A 20760-nucleotide genomic window follows, 5' to 3' on the forward strand; every position below is an offset into this window, starting at 1 on the left:
TGGTTATTGTTCCACATCCATTAAAGCTGTTCAGCATTAATACAGTCCTCATGATTCAATTGAACTGTCAACAGTCCTAAAACTAAACATCACTGCTGACAAGTCATGCATAATGCATTGTGAAATATGTTTACTTCTCTATAACCACTGCAAACCTAGCTGTTACGTATGTACAAAGGATGGATTGTGATCAGAAAATAGGAATAACATTGGAAGGCAGAAATCATTGTTTCCCTGAAGAACACTGATGTTTTGGAGCCGCCGTGTTGACGGAGCGCTCATCCAGCTCAGAAGCAACCTGACAAGACATTGCAGAATGACAGTCCAATCTGCATTCCTCAGTAGCAAACTACAGAGGATGTCTTCTTCAAAGGCTACAACTTGGAATGATTTCTGACCAACAGATGTATATATCCTCTGCTTGGTTTGTGAAAGCCATCTTGAAGAAAATCTGATACAATACAAACATCTATCCATCACTTTGTGTATAGTGGATGTGTATATATCACGAGTTCAATCCAAGTCAATTAGCTTTTCCATGATATTCTAATATTTACAGAGATGGTCACATAGGCACACACTTGTACAATTGATGTTTGATAACAGTAGGCCTATTTTTTTGTGCTGTATGCTTTCAATTGGTCCTTAAGACCTTGTCTGTTCCGAGTTCATAGCATCCATTTTAGTTCAGTGATAAAACAGAAGCTGCTGACTCCCATTCTAATGAGTACACGGATCACGCTAAACCTGCCTATTGAAAAAGCAGTGGAGGTTTCTATGATGCCAAGCAGGTAGCACCCATTTCTACTTCCTCAGCTCCGTAATGCACAATTAATGAGGCATCCCATACGGTTGGTCGATGCCTTTGAAATGGGCACTGACATTCTGAGTGTTTTTTTTTAATGCTACACTGGCCAGCTCGCGCGCAAAGTGTTCTGTGTTTATAATTAGTTCATCACAACATCTCCATTGATGTCAGTGAGCCAGGCTCTTGACTCTTCAGGTGCTGTGTTTCAGTAATTCATAACGGTCATTTCAGGTGGCCAGATAAATTGTTGAATATGGGCTGACGCTCTTTTATATCAAAGATAATTTTGTTGTATATCAATCAAGATCTTACTTAACCGGTTGTAATAAAGGAAAAATGCCAAATTTTGACCCTAACTTGACTAACATACTTTTTTTTTCTGGGTTCTGTGACCCTGGTTTCTACTACCTTGGGAGTAAGCGTATGCCTCTCACTGGTCAGTGTCCATATCTGACTATGTCAAGTCTACTTGAGCAAATGGGCTGACAGTTTTGTCCCTTTTTTATCTGCACGTCCACAAATACATCATAAGGTAACCTTGCATATGTTTTGTTCCTGGCAGATGATGTATGTATTGCTCACTGCTTAACTGTGTGGAGAAGGGTGGATGGAGCCCATAGAGGGAGGTTGCCTCAGACCAAAGGCATCTGTCTGGGACTGTCCGTAATTGGTTGCAGTGTGGCACTGTCTCATTAATATGGAGCCCAGAGGAAGGAGAGCTCTGACTTCCTTCCTTGGTGTTTGCTTGTTTGACTGTGTCTCCATTGATGCTAAATGCGGGGCTCCTGGGCCACCCTATGGCTCGCTTGCTTCGTTAAGAGAGTGAATATTAATATCATTCAAAAATAATGCTTCAGTAGTCGAAACGGGTCCATCAGTCTAATGGGTGCATTCGCTGAGTATCTTGCTTTGTGGTTGTAGTTAGTATATTGAGATGATTCTAGCATGTACTTATTTGCAGTGAATGCTTTTTTTTCATAATAACTTTCGCATCCGGACTGGAACAGTCTGCCAGTTAGTGACCTTTGACATACTCTCATCATGAAGGCATTCATGCCAATATTTATTTATGAAGCCTCTTTAACCAAAGTGACAAAACATTTTAGCCGAGGGCATGTTGACCAGGTCTGTGCATCCAACCTTGATCTTTCGCAAGGTTGTAAATCGTGTCTGTAGTCACAGGGGTCATATTTATGACAGCTGCCATAGCCTGCTTTTAATATCCTTGAGACCAACCCCATTGGCAAGCAGCTACATCAAATCCAGTGGCCTATCAAACATCGTAGCTGGTTTTGTCTGGCTGGTCAGTTGCAGGGGCTAGTGAAAACTTTTGGCCTTGATAGTTTGCACATTGTGGAAGTAAATTGTGCGTTTACACGAGTATGTGTAAGTAGGCATTTTTGGTTGATTTTTAATATTTTGAAATGCCCCTTTTATTGTTTTTGGCAAGTTGCAGTTTAGTATTGTGCTCGTGTATCTCCTTTTTAAATAAAAATCAGCAGCCACACTATGTTTAGCATAAGATAGGTCTGTTTTGTCAGCATGCCAACCTGCTCCTCTAAGGCTCAATTTTGCCCTGTTGAGCTGTGCAGTGATGTGCGTCCTGGGTGCACTTAGCAGCAACATCAATGCAGCCAAGACACTTTCCAAAACGTGTTGTCATACAATCACTCACACAGCATCTGAACGAGTCCCTAGATGATGTCTCGTGCACATCTGACATCTCTTTTGTCCTGGGCTACCACAAAGGACCTTATAGTACTAATTAACACAGATGTAAACTAATAAATAGTCAGTGATGAGAGTCCCCGCTTACCTGCGGGACGCCTGTTTCTGAGTATGAATCTTTGGCACTAAAATATAGGAATGCTGAGTATGTACATTTTCACCCTAATATGTATGATGAAAAAAATTGACAGGTTATTCAGAGGTTAAGATTATACTAACAAATTTGTGGAGCAGTTCGTGCTTGTGACTGAGAAGCCGTTTACTTAAACTGTTAGCTTGTGTTTCACTAAATAAAGCAAATAAAACAAGCTAGATACTCCTTGTGGCAACATTCTTATGTTGTCCATCATTAATCATTACTATTAAGACCTAGCCATGTTTCTAGAAACATATAGTTTCCTTCAATGTTCCGTTCATTCTTGGCGTCAATAAAACGCAGACAACGGAAATGGTTGTAATGTTCTTGTTCTAAAAGTTTAAAAGGCCTAGCACCAGTAACCAAAGGTGACTGATTTTTGCAAAAGACCACTTGACTTTGTCACCGACGTACATTGTAGTTTTGTTGTCTTTTCCACTCATGACTCTTGATTGTCTTCATTTTCTAAGGTTCTTATATTGCAGGGCACAAATTCAAAGGTTCTTATACAGTATATTGTCAACACTTCTTTCATTTGCTCAAAAGAAAATCAAAAGAGAAATGGTGCATGTTAAATTAACCTGGCAATTATACTTATATTATTAATCAACAGAGCTAATGATCATTTGCAACTAACACTCAAACACTTGCTGTTGACCCTTATTGACATGCTTTACATTGGAATGCAGCACATCTGCCTGTTAACAAAGAGCGTCTCCTGTGGGTGATCACATTAATTAGGATGTATATTTAAAAGCCTGGTGCTCACGAACGTGTGTTGTTTGTTTAAGTGTTCTTTACCGCCCTACATGCTGATTAGTGTCCAAGTTGTGTGCATTTGCGGGTTGGGGAAGGTGAAACGCAATGGCAGTCTAATGTTTAACACTGTACCAAACTAATCAGGCACTGACAGCAAAAATATATCATTTAAATTAATACCGTAATAAATTCGGACTACTGAAACAATTATTGTCGTTAAACGCTAAGTGATATCCAAAAATGTCTTCATCATTGTGGCAATTCATGTCCAGCAATGATGTGGATGACTGATTGCATTGCTTAACATCCAGAAAGCTCCTCAGACAACTACATCAACATGGAGAGTGGAAATTGGCCTTACTATGGTCTCGTTGCCTCGAGCTGCCTACTGTCTATTTGGCACGGGGTTGATGAATTATTAATTATAGAATACATAGACTTCTCACCAGGGAGCAAAAATACCCTCGGTGCAGCTAACCGCTGAGGGATGTTCAAGGTCAAACAAAATAGGTTGCGAGGATAAAGACACAGGGAAATTACCTATAATTGCTTAAAAAAGACTGCTTTCGTGATGGCTCTACGCACTTGCCCCGCGGCTATACTCGCTTCAGTTTCCGGTTGAATTTCACCACCACTAATAAAACTTTACTTTATCACCGGGGGTCCATCTTGCGCTCATTCAAAGGCTTACCTTTTTAATCTATTTTAAAGCAGTTGAAAATGAGCACAGCCAATTTATTCCAATCCCACCTCAGCAGCAAGTGAATGCCACACGGCCAATCGTTTCAACGGCTCTGCCCTTTCAATGCCTGAAATATTTATTTCTTTAAAGGGATAAACGTGTCGTGCTGTGTTCCTCTTGCTTCATTATTCCTTCCGGCTTTTTTCTTTTTTTTTGCCTATTTGTAACATTAGAGGACACACATTAAACCTGAGTTTCTGCTGGTGAATGGGATCTGACCCCTGATGGTTAAATTATTTGAAGAAAGAAAGCCGGCCAGCTCCGCTAATTAGTGTGGCCATGCACAAACACAGTGACCGCTGTGAAAAGGGTCCAAGGACCCTCACCAATGCAACAGCAGCCTTGTAGATTCATTGTCATACTTCTCCAGGCACAGTTGAGCTTTTTAATGAGCCCACTTTGGCTGTTCAACATTATGTACCAGTACAACTAGTAATTTTATTTTTATCTGAAAATTAAAGGAATAATTCGGAAAAACAAGCTAAAAATGCATCTGTTACCATATGTTTTTCCAGATAATTGCAACCATTAAAAAACATTCTGTCATGGTCAGAAAGAAAAAACATAAATTGGACTTGGGTATTAATTGCAGGCCCAGCCAAACAAAAAAAAGTGAATTATAGTCCAGAAAATATGATAGGCAACTGAAAAACCTCACCTTCAGTATTCCTGTTTAAAAATCCCATCATTATAGAATTGGATACTTATCCAAACTATTGTGTTTAACAGTTTATTGATTGGCTTTGGAGCAACAGAGGATTAAAATTACATTTTTCTTGCACATACTTGGCAGACATAATTTGTATGCTTCGTGTAATATTACAGTATTCAAGCGGAATGTTTTAAAATGTTTTGTTTTCTATTCAAGCAAACAGAATATGTTAAATTATTAATCATAAGATTGTCAACAAACTCCATGCTCTAATCTGGTATGTTGCTGGACTAAATATAAATGTAATGACTACACTGCATCACAATAGTGCTTTAATATAGTTTGGTGGGGAAAAGTTTAGCACTGAAAATGATGATTGCTCCCACTTGACAGCTGCATGATCTCATCAACAATAAATCATATTAGTCGACACTAAATTGTTATTCTACCTGATCATTTGTCCAGATGAAATGCTCTCCAAGGAGCAATAAGCCCAAGTGAGTTGCATACTACATATCTGGGAGCTTCTTGGTGCAGCGATAATAGCATAATTGCATAATTGCTGCAATTATGGGGGATCAAATGATCGCAAATGCCATACAGAGAGCCCAAAATACAATGAGCGGATTGTTGAGGTTCAGTTTCAAGTGAATATTTGTCATATTTTAGAGACCTGGTTCAATTTCTTTTTTTTTCTTCAGTATCTGTCTTTCAAAAAATCCAACTGATCTTATAAAAGACTCTGTAATGAAATTATTGATACTATTATATAAAATAAATAGTTATTGTTCAGGAAATCAATGCATATTAAATTATATGCAAGCAAAAATTAGTAGAAAAAAACTCATTTTCATTTTTAGCAACATTGTAGCCACAAACAATACTATTTATTTTCAGACTAGCACACTTAACGTCCTTGAGCTGAGTTTCAAATACCCAAATGCTTTGATTGGGTAAAACTACCAAAAATGTTTAGGTACGCCAAAACCAAGGTCGGCTCGTCAAATTAATCTGTGGTCTCTTTCCTCCACCAACCTTTTTCTGCAGTGTAGACACGTCCCTCGCACTTACTCCATACTACGAAAACAACTGTCATGAGGCAAATTTGCTTCTATGCAGGATTCTTTTAATTATCATGGAATTATCACTTCATTAAATCAGACAGAGCTACATTATCCCTGATGAAACAGATTTCAAATAAGGGCATAAAGACTGGGGCAAAAAGGAGGAGAAAGTAAAGTGAAACATTTCAGTGCATTGCAGGAAATGAAGTCAGCGTGTTTCGTAGAGTTGGTCCCTAGGAGACATTACAGCACGGCACAACATGACAGGGCAAGTTGGGCTCTATAACGAGGGAGACCACCTACCTCTTTTCGCAACTCGGTCCAATTATCCTCACCAAACCCCTACAGAGGTTGTACATTTTCTCCCCAAATTGCAACAATCATTAATCATGCCAAATACCAGTTTTAATGAATGTCTGCATCAGCGCAGCAGTAGCATCCTGTTACCAGGATGCAGCACTGCAGCGCACGAGTGTGTGAATTCTAGAGTGATAATGATTAAAATCTCCCACAATCCCGTTTCATCGTGGCATGTGTTGTTGCTTGGAAAGCAAATTTGCGCTTTGGAAAAAGAATAAAGTAAAAAGAAGTCGCCCATAACAGCAGATCTGCACAAAAAACACATCAACTCTCCCATGTGTCTGCATATAAAGCTGTAGGAACTCGGCTTTCTGTTGTGATCAGATCTTTTATAAGCAAAGTGGGAACGATTCTGTCTTTGGGGTGTTCAAGCAAACTTCCTCCTGCTTTTACATAACCATTTCTGACTGCGTTCAATCTTCCAGTTCCAAGCTTTCTCTGCCCGAGTGGGTTGATAGTACTTCAAGGATAGAACCAAGTTTCATCCACCAAAGGAGTATTCAAACCAACCTCGTTTGGCCTGGACTCAACCTAAAAATCCAGACCAAACAGTCAGATTAAGACCTTGCTAGAGAGGTGGTCTCGATTCACTTCCAGGCAGACCGTGATGCGGTTCGTGTTCCGACCTAAAATTGGTTCGCAAAAGTTGCCATGTAGAAAATTAACCCATGGACCAAAGAAAGCAAACTATGGACTTTCCTTTTGTGAATACGCAGTAGAGACCCCCAAAAAATCCTATTACCCAAAACGAAAAATACTCAGCATTTTTTTGCCTTCAGTTCCAAAACATCCTAATCACATCTGTAATAATATGCTTTTCTCAAAACAAGAATCAAGCATTTCCCACTTTTTATATATACCTAGCCCTGATGTCAATCCCCTCTCATGCAAATTAGCCCTCTGCATTCCCCTCTACAGTTGTGCCAGTAAGGCTTATGTTACCATAACAACAAGGGACAGAGCTATTCTTTGAGAACCAAGTCTTAAAAAAAATAATAACGGCAAACCACACAGAAGCTGAAAGCATGGAGTGAATGCACTGATTTTCACCAAGCTGTCAAGTTGATCTGATTAGTGTACGTGTCTTTGAATAAAAAATTTGCCAAACACTGATGGTTGTGAAAACCAACATTACGCCAGGAATGGTCTTCATAGATTTGGGTAGGAAAGCTTTATATGAGTCACCCCTGGTTGCTTAGGACAATATGGATAAGTTGAACGCTAAAAGAAAACAATGCACGCAATTTATTTGTTCGTAATTCTTTCACTGTCATTGATGGTTTTAGACTTCAAAACCATTTTAATTGCCATTGAGTGATCCTGTTTCGCTACAATTGGGCATCTCCCGTGGTCAACAGCAGTGAGTTAACTCTCAAACTGCAACATCTTCCACTTGCATGTATTGTTTAACTAAGCTACCAAAAATATTGAATTAGGGTTTTCTGCTGAACCTGAAACATTCCAATTTAGAAATACTTTATTTCCTATGGGGACACTTGTTTTTTTAAGTTCACCGTTCAACATCATTTTGATGATAAAACTTGCTGTTCTTGTAATTATGTTGAAAGTTTAGGGAACCACTTGCAATTTGAGTATTACAATTCATATTATCTCCTTATATCCCTCCCTAAGATGAACTTTGACTGCTATACATTTGCTTTCTACTCTCCCCACCTTCTCAGTAATGATGTAACTGTCTGCAGCTCTCTTCCTCTTAATTTTTAATCATTAGAATAAATAAATTTCTATGGAAACATTATGCAGTAGCGAAGATGTTTTGCTCTCCATTGCTCAGCAGAATTCACTGAAGTGCAGTTGGGAAAAAAGTGCTCCTATTAGGGTTCAAATACAGCTTGGAAGAAATCAGTGTGGGGGAATTTTGATTTGCATCTTTTTTATGTGGCAAATTGTGCCTGAGCTTTTATCGCCTGAATAATTTATTCCTGGCACGCTTTTGGTGTCAATCGACAAAAAATAAATAAAAAATCACCGCCAACTCTCATTGTTTGGAGTATTTGTTGCAGAGTTTTTTTGGGGGATGACTGTCAGTGATGTCATGTTGATTGACTTAATGAGGTCTGACAGTTTTTAAGTGGTAATATTTATCTCGGAATCTAATATTCTGTTTCATAATGTCATGAAACAATAGTGCTATGCTGCTGTCACACAAGCGCAGAAAATCTGGCTCTTGAAAATGTTGGTTAGTTTGTCTTGCATGGACTGAAAAGATGTTTTGAGAATCTTTAATATTTATCCGATTTTTTAAGCCCATAGTTATCTGAAACCTGCTGTTAACTATTTAACCTGTCGCTCTCTATTTTAGTATTGTGGCTGTAGCTTTTGTTATTTTTCAGTAAAGGTTGTACTTTAACTTTTGTCCAGCAGTGTGTTGACTAGGAAGGGCAGGTTGAGACAATGATGCATACTATAGTCCTGCAATAAAAGAACTACAAGACCATAACCTTATCTTTCACGAATTGCAACATGCGGCTTGTCCACCAGTGGAGGGTTATGAAGTACACCATTGAAGCTCGTGCACCACTAAATCCCAAGAGGACCTACTCGTTATGGTGGTATAAAGCTCCATAAATATGCTGCTTGGCTTTGGAAATGTTGCAAGCTGTAGCTTTATTACAGCCATCCTGTTGAATTTCAGAGGCTCCCCAGTGGGTCAGCGAGAGCGAGCTTCACAGCGACTTACATCCTCCCCACCGTCCCTTATTGTTGGCGTCATTTCCAATGCCTTCTATTGTTAGAGTTTTCAGGGCCACAAGCTCACACCAGGCTACTTATTCTTCATGAGGTCACCACATGTATTCCCCGAGGTCTTTCTTGGGCTCCTCAAAGAAATACAGTGGAGTTGAGCTGCAAGCGAAATGGTGAATGAGAATGCAACTTTACAAAGAAGGACTTTTCTATCATAACATGTTCAACCCGAACTGCCGAATTGAATTTTTTTCTCGAGATTTGACCAGTTGTCTTACGCATCACCTTGCAATCGAGAAAAAGTAGCACGTATAATGTAGTGCATTATTTACATGCTTTGATGGTGACTCCGACAAACTTGATCTAAAATAGGCATGCTTTACATCCAAAATAGCCATTTAAGACCACCTAAAATATTGAAATAATTTGCAATACTGCACCATGTCTTGTAACAAATTACATAAATCCTCGACAAATGAGCAAGTGAAAATGTATTCGTGGTGATGTTGCTATAAGCTACGATAGCCAGACTAAAATGGTTCCCTTATAACACTCCCATGATTCCCCTTTTGTGTCAGGCCAAAACAATGTCTTGTACAATTGGGACAAAAACAAGCATGTCCAATTTCTTCCACCAGCTGCATTCGGGCATATCATAGTCACTCAAGCACCTGTAGGTAAGCAAAGCTTTGGGCCCTTTTTGTTCAGTGATTTAAATAACATAGAGAACAATAAGTTGCGCATTTAAACACTCACACTGCTCCAGTTTCTGCATGAAATAATCTCGTATTCTTCTATGCAGAGGAGGAAAACCCATTCAGTCTTCTTCTTATAATAACAACAATGGCAGTTATTTACAGCACTATTTCATAGTTTGTGCATGCAGCATGTAGATATTTTACTATTGCGTGCAGTGTTTTAGCTTGCATCCATCAGGCAAAGACTATCAATAATAAAAACAATATATATACTCCTAAAAGTGAACCACAAATAGTTTGTTACCATCAACTGTCTCTTTCCGATCAAATCAAATCCTTGCTTAGCACTGCCGTTGGCCTTTTTATTTTTTAATGGATACTTGGTAAGATCCAAATGGAAAGTTTTCAACTTCCAAGCAGTCTAAAATGCAGATTTGTTATCATAACATTAACAACTTTTTACTGATTTTAAGCATTGTTTGTTTCAAATATTTACTCAGAAAAGGTTCTTTGGTGGTTTAAATCTTCTACTTCTCAAAGAATAATCAGCAAATTACATAGTAGTTTTACTGAGAAGATTTTTCTAAGAAAAGGCCATATACACATTAGATGTTTTGTTCACAAAAAGCTCTCATGTTGTGTAACAGTAGAACATCACAGGCAAATAATATGACATTGATGACAGCAATGTCATTTTCTACATCTACTCTGCCTTCCTTTAATCTTGCAAATGTCTGTCATTTTGTTTTCTCCTTCTGAAGGAAAATACAATTTATCTATTAACCGTCCCTGTTTTCTTTCTGCTTTGAGGCATGAATAAACCAGTGTGTAAATCAGAAACCAGAAAACTACTTTATTTTGGGTACTAAACTATGATTAAATGCATCTTTTTTGGGGGGTGGGGTTATATTGATCTGTAGTTAGTTTTTACTCCTACTCCGTGGTTATGTTCGCCTAGTTATTTGATTTACAGCATCCGAAACAATGGTACTAAAATATGCACCTACTACTGTCCAATAGTTTGTTGTATTGGGCGCATCACTATCCTTGTGTTTCCTTGCCCCGGCAACGATGCTTCAAGTGAGGCTGCAATTCAAAATCTTCTTCCACTGTCCTCCCTGTTGACCTCTGTATTGACCTCCAGTTACTTGTTGCATTTTCTCTTGTTCGTCAGGGCCTGCCGATGCGAACAAACAATATGCCCTTTCCCTGCCTCCAATTCCCTGTTAAGCGCCACGATCGTAGCCTCTGAGAAATTACATTGCCTCCTTTTCGTTTCTCTTGTCACCACAAATCCCCCATTGCATAGGATTGTGGGAACGACTTATTCATTCAGGTGGTGCATTGCATTTATCATATTGAATTTGGGCATAAGAAAAGGGTTGGCTATGAGATGGATCCACTTTTTTATTTCTTGCAATTTTCTGAGTGGAATCTAACGTTTGACGTTTAGATTTCCTCATGTATCCATGTTTTTTTTTTTATTTGTTGTAAGCCACTGTTCACATTTAGATTCAGTTTTAGTTCGAATATTCCAACATTTAAAGTTTCGTGAAGCACTCTCACAATCATCGGAATGTCTATGTCTAGTGAATGTTCTGTTTGAGTGCATATCCACCAGCGCTTTTATTTTTTCCATCAAAGAGCTGCAAAACAAGGGAGACGCGGCCCTGAATGTGTATTCACTGATTTTCTTGGCTGAATAGTCCACTGCACAGCTCTCTCATTGACTCGTGCTATAAGTAATTCAATTGAACCAGTTGAATAGGTAAGGCGATTGCTGATGAGGGCCAGCTACAGCCAACATGTCATTCCTCAGATTTATTAAAAAAAATAAAAAAATGTGTATCACTTAGCGCAGGCGTATGAATATTGTATTCTTACAGAAAATAATCTGATACCGTGGTAGTGAGATCTTTCAAATACAATGTTTCCCTGTTCTTCTAAAGCTCAAGGAACAAACAGTCTGTACCTGTATCAGGGTGAAATAAATCAATGGTGGGTCCAATCATCACCCATCCCATAATGTATGCCCATGGGGAGCTGTGGTAAAATCCAGGGCTCCTGTTGACAAAAACCGAGTATTTCAAAGGCCACACTCCTTCATTTTACGTTGCTATCAGCTCGTTTATCCTCCTGAGAGTGGGGGAGTGTGTATGTGGGTGGAGAGTCATCTGCCCCCTATATCCGGCATCTGATGTCTGAGCAAGGTGGCTGAGGTCAGGCTGACGGCCCGGGGGCTCCCGGTAGGCTCTTCGGACCCCTTTCAGACAAAGCCGCTTTATGGAGCAGTGTTATCAGGGCATCACTAATGGTTATGATATGATCTGTCCAGCATCACTCCTAATTAAAGACTGCTGCGGGATTGTGGCCGCAGAGTCTGCTGCTTCCTCCCCCATTCCAAGCAAGGCCTTGGCAGCCCAGTGTGAATGAAGACTATTGTCTGAGCAACTCATTTCACTGGTGATCAAAGATCCTTTGTGGTCCTCACAAAAGGAAGTGGTCAGTGACCGGGTTGGACAGATATGTGACGGTGGTTGGGAGATGGAGTGCGTAATCAGTCTCCTTACTGATATCAATGAGCAGACTTTTCTCCTTGCGACAAAGACTAACCTTTTCAATACAAAACAAACCTGTGACAAAAGGCAATTTTGTGGGCAAAGTCTGCATGTTGGACAGATTATACATTGCAGAGGTCTTCATAATGTCAAACAGCTTTCAGCATCACCTTATAAATCAATATTATCTCTTTCCAATCACGGGGACTGGAGCAATAGTGCAGCAGTGAGCACGTCTTGTCATCTCTTAGTAGTCCAGAGTCTGTATAAGAGCTTTGCAGTTTTAGAATGGGGGCTCATGCATGGCTAGGATGTTCTCAGGAGCGACTTTGGTTGCTGTTCAGAAGAGATGGTTGATTTACTTAAAATCGTGAAAGTATAACTGCGAGAAAAAAATAATCTACGCCTGCCTTTACCTTATATATAGATTTTTTTGAAATCCCCAAGCAATTCATGGTAAATTATGCGAGTGCATGTTGCTGGTTAATTGTCTTTAAAATAGTCAAGTACTTTACTTGTGGTTGTTTGATCTTTTGAGCATGCAGGCATACACTTATGCTACAGTACACCAACAACCCTGGTGCGATATATCGGTACAGAAAATGAATTTATGGATATTATTGTGGAGGGATTGTTACTTTGTATATATATATATATATATATATATATATATACATATACATATACATATATATATATATATATATATATATATATATATATACATATACATATACATATATACATATATACATGTATATATACATATATATATACATATATACATATATACATGTATATATACATATATATATACATGTATGTATATATATATATATATATATATATATATATATATATATATATATGTATATATATGTATATATATATATATATATATATGTATATATATATATATATATATATGTATATATATATATATGTATTTATTTATTTATTTATTTATTTCCCCACACTGGAAATAAATGTCTGGAGAGCTAGCAACTGAGATATACTTGACGCTTGTTGGTAATTGAGATTGATGCAATTTATGTGCAGATATCAATTTACAGTTGCATTCTACTACATCAAACTAGTATTTGTATATACATAATTGATATGTTTACAGGTAGTGATAAGTGTATGTATATGACTTGTCAATGAAATGTGACAAAGATAATCACTTTTTTCTCATATGAAATGGTAAGCTTCTTTTCGAGGGAGGAGAAGGCTATTATTCAGTCTTTTCATTTTGCAGTAAGATTGAGCTGGTATCACTTTCAAGTCGCCAGTTGAACTGTTTTAGGAAAGGAGGTGTGTTGTTGGCTAATCGTTTAATGTGCAGGGACCAAAGAGTCTTTAAAGAAATGGCTGATGTGCTTAAAAGGAAAAGAATCTCTCATCCGCCAAGGATTTATAGCTCACCAGTAAATCTTCACTAATTGATACTTTTAACTTTTTTGTGATATGTTGAGGAGTTTGATGGATTTAGGAGGAGAAATGGTATTAAAAATTAAGGACGTGCATTGGATAAGTTGTGATTTTCTTTGACCGATTGTGCCAGTGTAAGACTTTTTTTAACCCAATAGTTGGCCTGTGTACTCTGTGTCAAAAATGCTGGTTCTTAAATCCACAGTGAACCGCCACCAGCATTGAGAGTGAAAAAATGGTGTTTTGTGTGAAGAGGGAGCAGCTGCAAGGTCCTTTTGATAGAATGAGGTCACCAAAGAAGCAAAGATCACTGGTTTGACTAAAGGGGTTGCTTGAGATTTTCGTATGGGAGGTCTCACTCAAAAGAGCCTTCAATCTATTCTGAAGTGAAGGAATGCCAAGCTACAGCATGCTTCACTTGTGCTCGTAAATAAATCACATTAAAGTGTTCTCTGATTTCCCCTCTTAACACGTGATAATTGAAACATTAATAGGACATTAATAGGCTGCGTGTCCCAGTAACCTTTGATATAAATCTCGCCCCTAATGTGGCGAATGCTCTCCATGACCATGGTGAATCGGGAGCGATTAAACGTGGTCCAACAAGCACCGTTCTGCAGATAATTTACATTAACGGATAGATGAATTGAGCGCAGACTTTCACCAAGGTGAAAAGGTTCCGTGATTAACGCAATATACACAAAATGGCAAAAGTTAAAGGCCCATTTCCATGGAAACGTGTGTGTTGCTCGACATGCGATTCATTCATTCAAATTGGAGTGATGCAGGGATAAGGAAATAAATTCCTTACATAATCATTGTAAACTCAATTCAAACCAAATCTTCCAATTGAGAGAACCAATTCACCTAGCTAACCACTCTGCTGTCCTCTGAGCTGTGCTTTCCCATAAAAGCTGATGACATTTCTGCAATTGAAGTGATTTACCAGTAGTAACCAAAGGGAATTCTGTGCAGGCAAGTCAGTTTTTCAGCCGATGATAATGATTTTTTTTAATGCACATTTTGCCCTTTAGCTCTATCATCAGGGTTTATATAGTAGTTTTTTCTGTCTACTCAGAACTCAAAGCCCTCCAGTGGTAATTCATCTGTGTGGCCCGATGCTGCCTGTAACTTAGCTGGGAGAAACAAGATCCTCCTTATGGATTTAATGGCCAAGTCATGGCAAGAGGGCTTTCAGACCAGCTTTCATGTTGGCTCCACCAGAGGGTTTATAGTAGAAGCAATGGCAAATTAATTATAGAAAAAAAGACGGCCTCTTATCAGAGTGGGCAGCTAGCTTTCACTGTTGCTCACTACCACTGTAATCTTCGTCTATCTAGCCTTCGTAAGCGTTCTCTCGTTGTTTTTGCGCGAAGGGTGAAACTCGGAGCCTTTATTGAGTGGGAATGTTATAGAAATGGTAGCAAACTCCTCCACCCTTCCACTCAGTCAACATATAAATCAATAGTGTATAAGAGCCATTAACGACATTGTACTGATGGCTGAGAAGAAGCGACAAACTGAACATAACACAAGCCTCATCAGGGACTGTCAGACTTTTGTTTTTGTCTAACAAATGGCACCTTGTGACTGAATCTTGGGAATAAAAAGAAACTCTTCCCACGAGTAACACACACAACCATACCTTCACGTATTGGAACTTCCCCCAAAAGTACACTCAAGAAATAATGGGAAATGCAACAGCGACTGATGTGAATATCTCATCTCGTAATGGAGCATTATGCCCAGAAGAACCTAATAATTGTAAAGAATGTCAGCTCATGACAAATAAACAAGGCCATTTCCTTTATGCAGTGACTATGGAGCTGTTAAAATTTGAAGTAACGTGTTTACATGAAACTAAATATCAGGCATACCATTGTAGCAATGTTGGTAAAATGCTTGAATCACAACAAAGGAAGATATGGAGACCAAGCATTTGTAGTGAGTTTTTTGATCACCATGTGGGCTCTTTTAAATAGTTGTTAAGTTCATATCTTGGACCAGCAAGGCTATCAAATTTGACTGCAAGCTTCTTCAACTATTAAACTCCCTTGATAATAATCAAAGCATGGCTAAGCTGAAATCCTCACTCAGTGGCTTAACGCTCAGTCAGTTGTCTCCTAACGGGCAAATTCACTTTTAAAAACGTGTGTGTGAAGGAAAGGTCAGACAACAAGGGAGAGCACATTTAATAGTTTAATTATAAGCTGCTGTATACATTCAGTGATTATTCCGATGTTTATTTTGCCAGAAGCCAAGAGTGAGACTAGCAAAACATTCAGTTACAAGATCTAGTTTTTTTTTTTTTTTCTGTAAGAAGTCCGTCCACTTTCATTCACATGACCCACATTGTACATAGTTTGCTGCAAAGCAATATAAAGCCACATGTGCCTTTTTGTTTTTGTCATGTTAGGCACAATTCCTCCTTGCCTTCTGCTTTTTTGGAGCCAGGTTGTCCTGTTTATACGACACTCATCAAAAACTTGTCAGATCGACAGTTGGGTGGCAAACTCTCAGTGGCCATTTTTAAAATATAAAATATTTTTTGGGCCCAACATGACACCAGGTGGAACCCCATTTATCACCTCCCCCGTTAAGATTATGCAACATTTTGTTCGCATTAACGTTTTTTGGTTTCTTTTTCCATCTCACTCTAATGCTCATTAAACGAACACAGTTATGTTGGTGTTGAAATCGATTATTTTTGTGAAATTTTCAGGTTTTTTAATGTTTTTTTTTTCTTTTTTAATACATTTTGTTGTAGCCCACACATAAACTTGATGGCACAAGAACTGACCAATAAAAAAACTCTTTACAACAAGGTAGACTGCAAGTCAACAGTTGCCAGGGATAACACAGCTGAAGAAAAATAATAATCCAAGTTCATTTTGGAAAACAAAATTAAAAAACAGGTTCAATATAAAAGCAAAAGACAAAAATAAACAAAAGCAAGTTAATTTCAAATATAACTTACTTATAGAATAACTACACAGCATTAAATATTCTCATTATACATTTTTAAATTATCTATAAAATATATTTTGGCATATATTTTTTTGTTTTGTTTGTGTTACAAACGCTACTGTAGCTTCAGTTACACACCAATCTGTTTATTTGTATTTTTTTAATCTGTTGAAACCAAACATTAAAGGGATTGTCACATAACAACAGGTTAATAAAAATGATAATATTAAACCCTATACAGAGTTTCACATAGCAAGACAAAAGTGACGATCCCTTCTATCCTAGCCCCATAATCAATAATCAGAAAAAAATACAAGACACCACAGAGCACAGAGTCCTAACATGTGCTCCACTGGCTACAATCAAGTTTGGGCATCGCAGATACAATGTTGCACAACCGGTTGTGAACACATGGCTCTTTCTGCCCCGTTTCCATTTTTATTATTATTATTTTTTTGGGGTGGGAGAGAGGCCCGGGCAAACAGCGACAGTTCATTTAGCTCCATCTGCGACGGAGTATAAATACTGCAAAGAGCTCAGTGTGGTGACGCCGGCATGTCCTTACGGATGCAGGGAACGCATTTCTCGTATTAGTGAGGTTAGGTGAAAACCAGGCAGATGGGTCACCATAGATATTGTGTGATGTATCCTTTTTTTGTTTATTACATAGACGGAGTTCACTATACAAAGGGCAGATCTTCACAGCTCGATACAAACTGCGAAAACCATAGAAGGCAAATATTGAATTGTGATACAAAAAGTTGTCAAAAAGGCATAACTGTACTCCGGTCGGTGTCTGTCGGCACCTCGGATGTCCATGTCCTGCTTTGGCGTGAGAGCCAGAGCGCTCTGTTAGCCGTGTCTATGCAGTCAACAGTAACCTGCCTGTCCGCTCACTGCTCAGAGGGGTTGGGAATGTAAGAAAAACAGGAAAGCAAACAAAGAAATCACCGTAACTACAACAATGCCACAGACACTACCTTGGCTGAATCAGCACACAGCTAGCTGCAGCACACGCTTAAATATTGCGTACTGCAAACGGGGGTGCCTGCTCCAGTCCCACGGCCGGACTCTTCTTCTGTGTACACACAGCTATTGCAGGATATATATATTTATATGCGTTAAGTGAGTTTTACGCTGCATGTACGTGGGTGGCGGAAAAACTCGCTAAAGCACAATGTCTTTCAAGCGCTTGCTGCTGGGGGACTCTTTGTCACGACCATCGTGCAGAAGCGTGTTAAACTCCCGCACTGAGGGCTCACTGTCTTTGCCTTCTGGTTGCCGGAGCAGACTATGGTTGGCGATGCGCTCTGCATCGCGACATTTCAGTGTATTGTAGTTGGACAGGGGCGGCTTGGACAGGGGGCTCTTCAGGTGCACCGGGGAAGTAATTGGACTGGCCGCCTCTCGCCCGTTCCCGGCTTCGCGCACGGCGCCGCCGTTGGCCTTGGGGCTGCAAACCTGAGATTCGTGAGTCCGCTTCCCCTTCACGTCGCCCCTCTCCACGTCCTCGGGTCCGTCCTTACCAAAGGTGGCAAAAGTCCTCTTAGTGGTGCCGTCCTCATAGTGGGGTACATCCACTGTAGTGGCCTCGATTGACAGAGCGATAACATTGCGGGGGTGCTCGGGCGACTTGACGCGTGCCGCCAGGGGGACGCGAGGCATCCAACAGCGGTCAGAGTGTCCAAGGATGCGGCACTCGTCTTGGCAGTGGAAGCCTTCACCGGGATCTCCAGCTGGAAATACACATGAACATGGATGGGATCATTAACACAGTTAAAACATTGTTGTGAAATTTGTGGAAAGTCTCCTGTATGCTAGGTTATGTACCTCCTTAACTAGCAACAAAACACAACAAATCCAGCAAGGTTCTGCTGGACAGCTTACAAAATTCCTCCAATTATCCATAAGGTTTCCTCAGTGTTAAAAAAATAAGAATAGCTAAATTCTTATCATCAAGAACATGTGCCAGCGGCTCAGGTTTGGAATCTGACAAACCAGATGATTAAATTATGTACCGCTAATTAAAGGTCTGTTAGCACCTTGTATGTCATTATTTCTTTGGGTGGCGACCTAGCCGCTTGAAGAATCACGATCAGATGCCTCACGTGACTGGTTCTAGTGTTGTCTCCCCAGTTCCTCCTGTCATTTGGCACCAAGTCATAAATAGGTAATGATGTTTTACGCTGTACTGAATATGATATTTGTCTGCAGTCTATATAGATGCACTTGCTCCAGCTGTTTATCTTGAAAAAGCGAAGGACTTCCAAAGGAGCTCTTACAACAAAGGTGTCATGCTCTCCTGACGTCTGCAGACTAAATTACCTCATAGGATTGATTACAAAATGTTGGCCACAGTGCGCCTTTTAAAGATGATTGAGCTCCATAATAGATGACAATATGTCCTCTCTAGTGGGCTGCGGTGGGGTGTCCCGCCACACAGATATGCGCTGACACATTTTTGAGCTCACTTTGCACATTGAGCACAAGCCAACTCCATTTACAGCTGCCCAAGGTGACAAGAGAGGATCTCATTGGGTTGTTTGCCATCGACCCAAATGCATACAATTATATCTGGCAATCGCAGCCTGACGGATCACCTAATTAAAATTATTAATGATCTGTTTTTCTTCCTTTGTTATTCGCACCTCAGAAGAAGCTCTGGGGATCAATAGTTGAGAATTGGAGATATTGTTGAGACCGTTTGCTAGCGACCATCCTATTAAATAACCTTCCAATCAAAAACCAGACTGGGAAGTATGCCACTTCATCCCCAAAAAAGACAGCGAGCTCGAAAATTAAATTTCTTTTGCACAAATTGCGCTCTTATATTTGCATGGATGCTGATTGCTACCGCTCCACTGGTGGCAATCAAGTAGACTGGAGGAACGAAGCTGAGGTTAATAATGGGAGATTCAATCAGAACAAAATAACGCAATCACTGCCAAAAAGTCTTTCTAGTGTTACTTAAATCACAATAGTGGTTGATTCCTAAAAGCTTGATCAGTCAGGGTTTTTAATTGGCTACCTGTCCTAAAAAGGGTGTGCTCCAGTCATGGCTGGTGTTAAACCCAATGTAACTTAGCTTTTAGGCTGTGCAGGTGGGAATGGTACACCATAAGATGTTTAAATGGGTTATGATTACAGATAAATATCTTTCAGACTTTGGCACAAAGTATCTTGAAAATATCGGAGTCTTTTCCTCAAATCTCTAACATCAACATCACCTTTCTTCTTCTTCATTTTTTAAACACATCAAATGTCTCTATGGAAAGTCTCCTGTAACACAAATGACAAACTAAATCTTGCAGATGATATATGATTTTCAAGCTTTTTAGTGATTAATGCTGCCGAGTATTTCCGTTTTTTTTTCTTTCTATAGCCTGAGGCAATTTGAAAAGCGTGAAAAGCCTTTGGGGCACAACGAAACACACTCAAGTTGTAAGCTTAGTTTAGCACGGAATGCATTTCCTAATGAATGTTTTGTTATTTAACCACCTACCCCTCCACCTCAGTTCCTTTTGGGTCTCGGGGAGAGCAACCCGGGTTGTAAATGGCATTGTTGTGCAAACCATGTGCCATTGACACAGACATCCTGGCTCTGCATAGAGCTTCATAAAACATGGAAGTTGGTCTAAAGAGTGGCAACAAATTGAAGAGGCAGGAATTAAATGAAAAATGTGCAACTGACAAAGCACAATCAGTTCCTATTTTCCCTCCCCCAAAAATATCATTGGAGAAAAATAACATGATTCATGCTCAACTTGGCAAGTAGCAATGGCAGTGGAGTCACCTCCTTAGTTTTTTCCCCTTTTACGGTGTATTAAAATATCTTATATAACGCAAGTAAGTTCTAAGAAATCTGCAATTGTCCACAGAATAGATAAGAAATGACTACTGACTACATTGTGATCACCAATGGGTGGAGTAATTCTCGTCTTAATGCCAATTACTATTAAAATAAGACAAAGCATTTTGTGTAAATTAAGGATTTATACAGCCTTTCCAAATCTGCTTTAGAAGAAAGATAGAATTTAGGCCAAAATTGTCCAGTACAGGGAAGATTAAGACAGAGTGGGAAATATGCCCACAGTGTTTAATAAAGTCAGACAAATGTACTACGACACCATCAGCGCCACCATAAGAAATGT

The 20760-nt window shown here is 39.3% G+C and overlaps 1 protein-coding gene across 2 annotated transcripts in view; it reads right to left on the bottom strand.

Moving 5' to 3' along the window:
* Positions 1 to 15828: 15828 nt before the first annotated feature.
* Positions 15829 to 20760, bottom strand: part of pcdh19 (protocadherin 19) — a 49775-nt gene continuing 44843 nt past the window's right edge. For both annotated transcript variants that reach the window (XM_077609449.1, XM_077609448.1), the window contains exon 5: positions 15829 to 18345. In XM_077609449.1, coding sequence (XP_077465575.1) covers positions 17777 to 18345 — 569 coding nt within the window. In that variant the 3' untranslated portion in view covers positions 15829 to 17776. The remainder of the gene's footprint in view (positions 18346 to 20760) is intronic.

This window comes from Stigmatopora argus, chromosome 9 (genome assembly GCF_051989625.1).
Source record: "Stigmatopora argus isolate UIUO_Sarg chromosome 9, RoL_Sarg_1.0, whole genome shotgun sequence".
NCBI classification, from domain to species: Eukaryota; Metazoa; Chordata; class Actinopteri; order Syngnathiformes; family Syngnathidae; genus Stigmatopora; species Stigmatopora argus.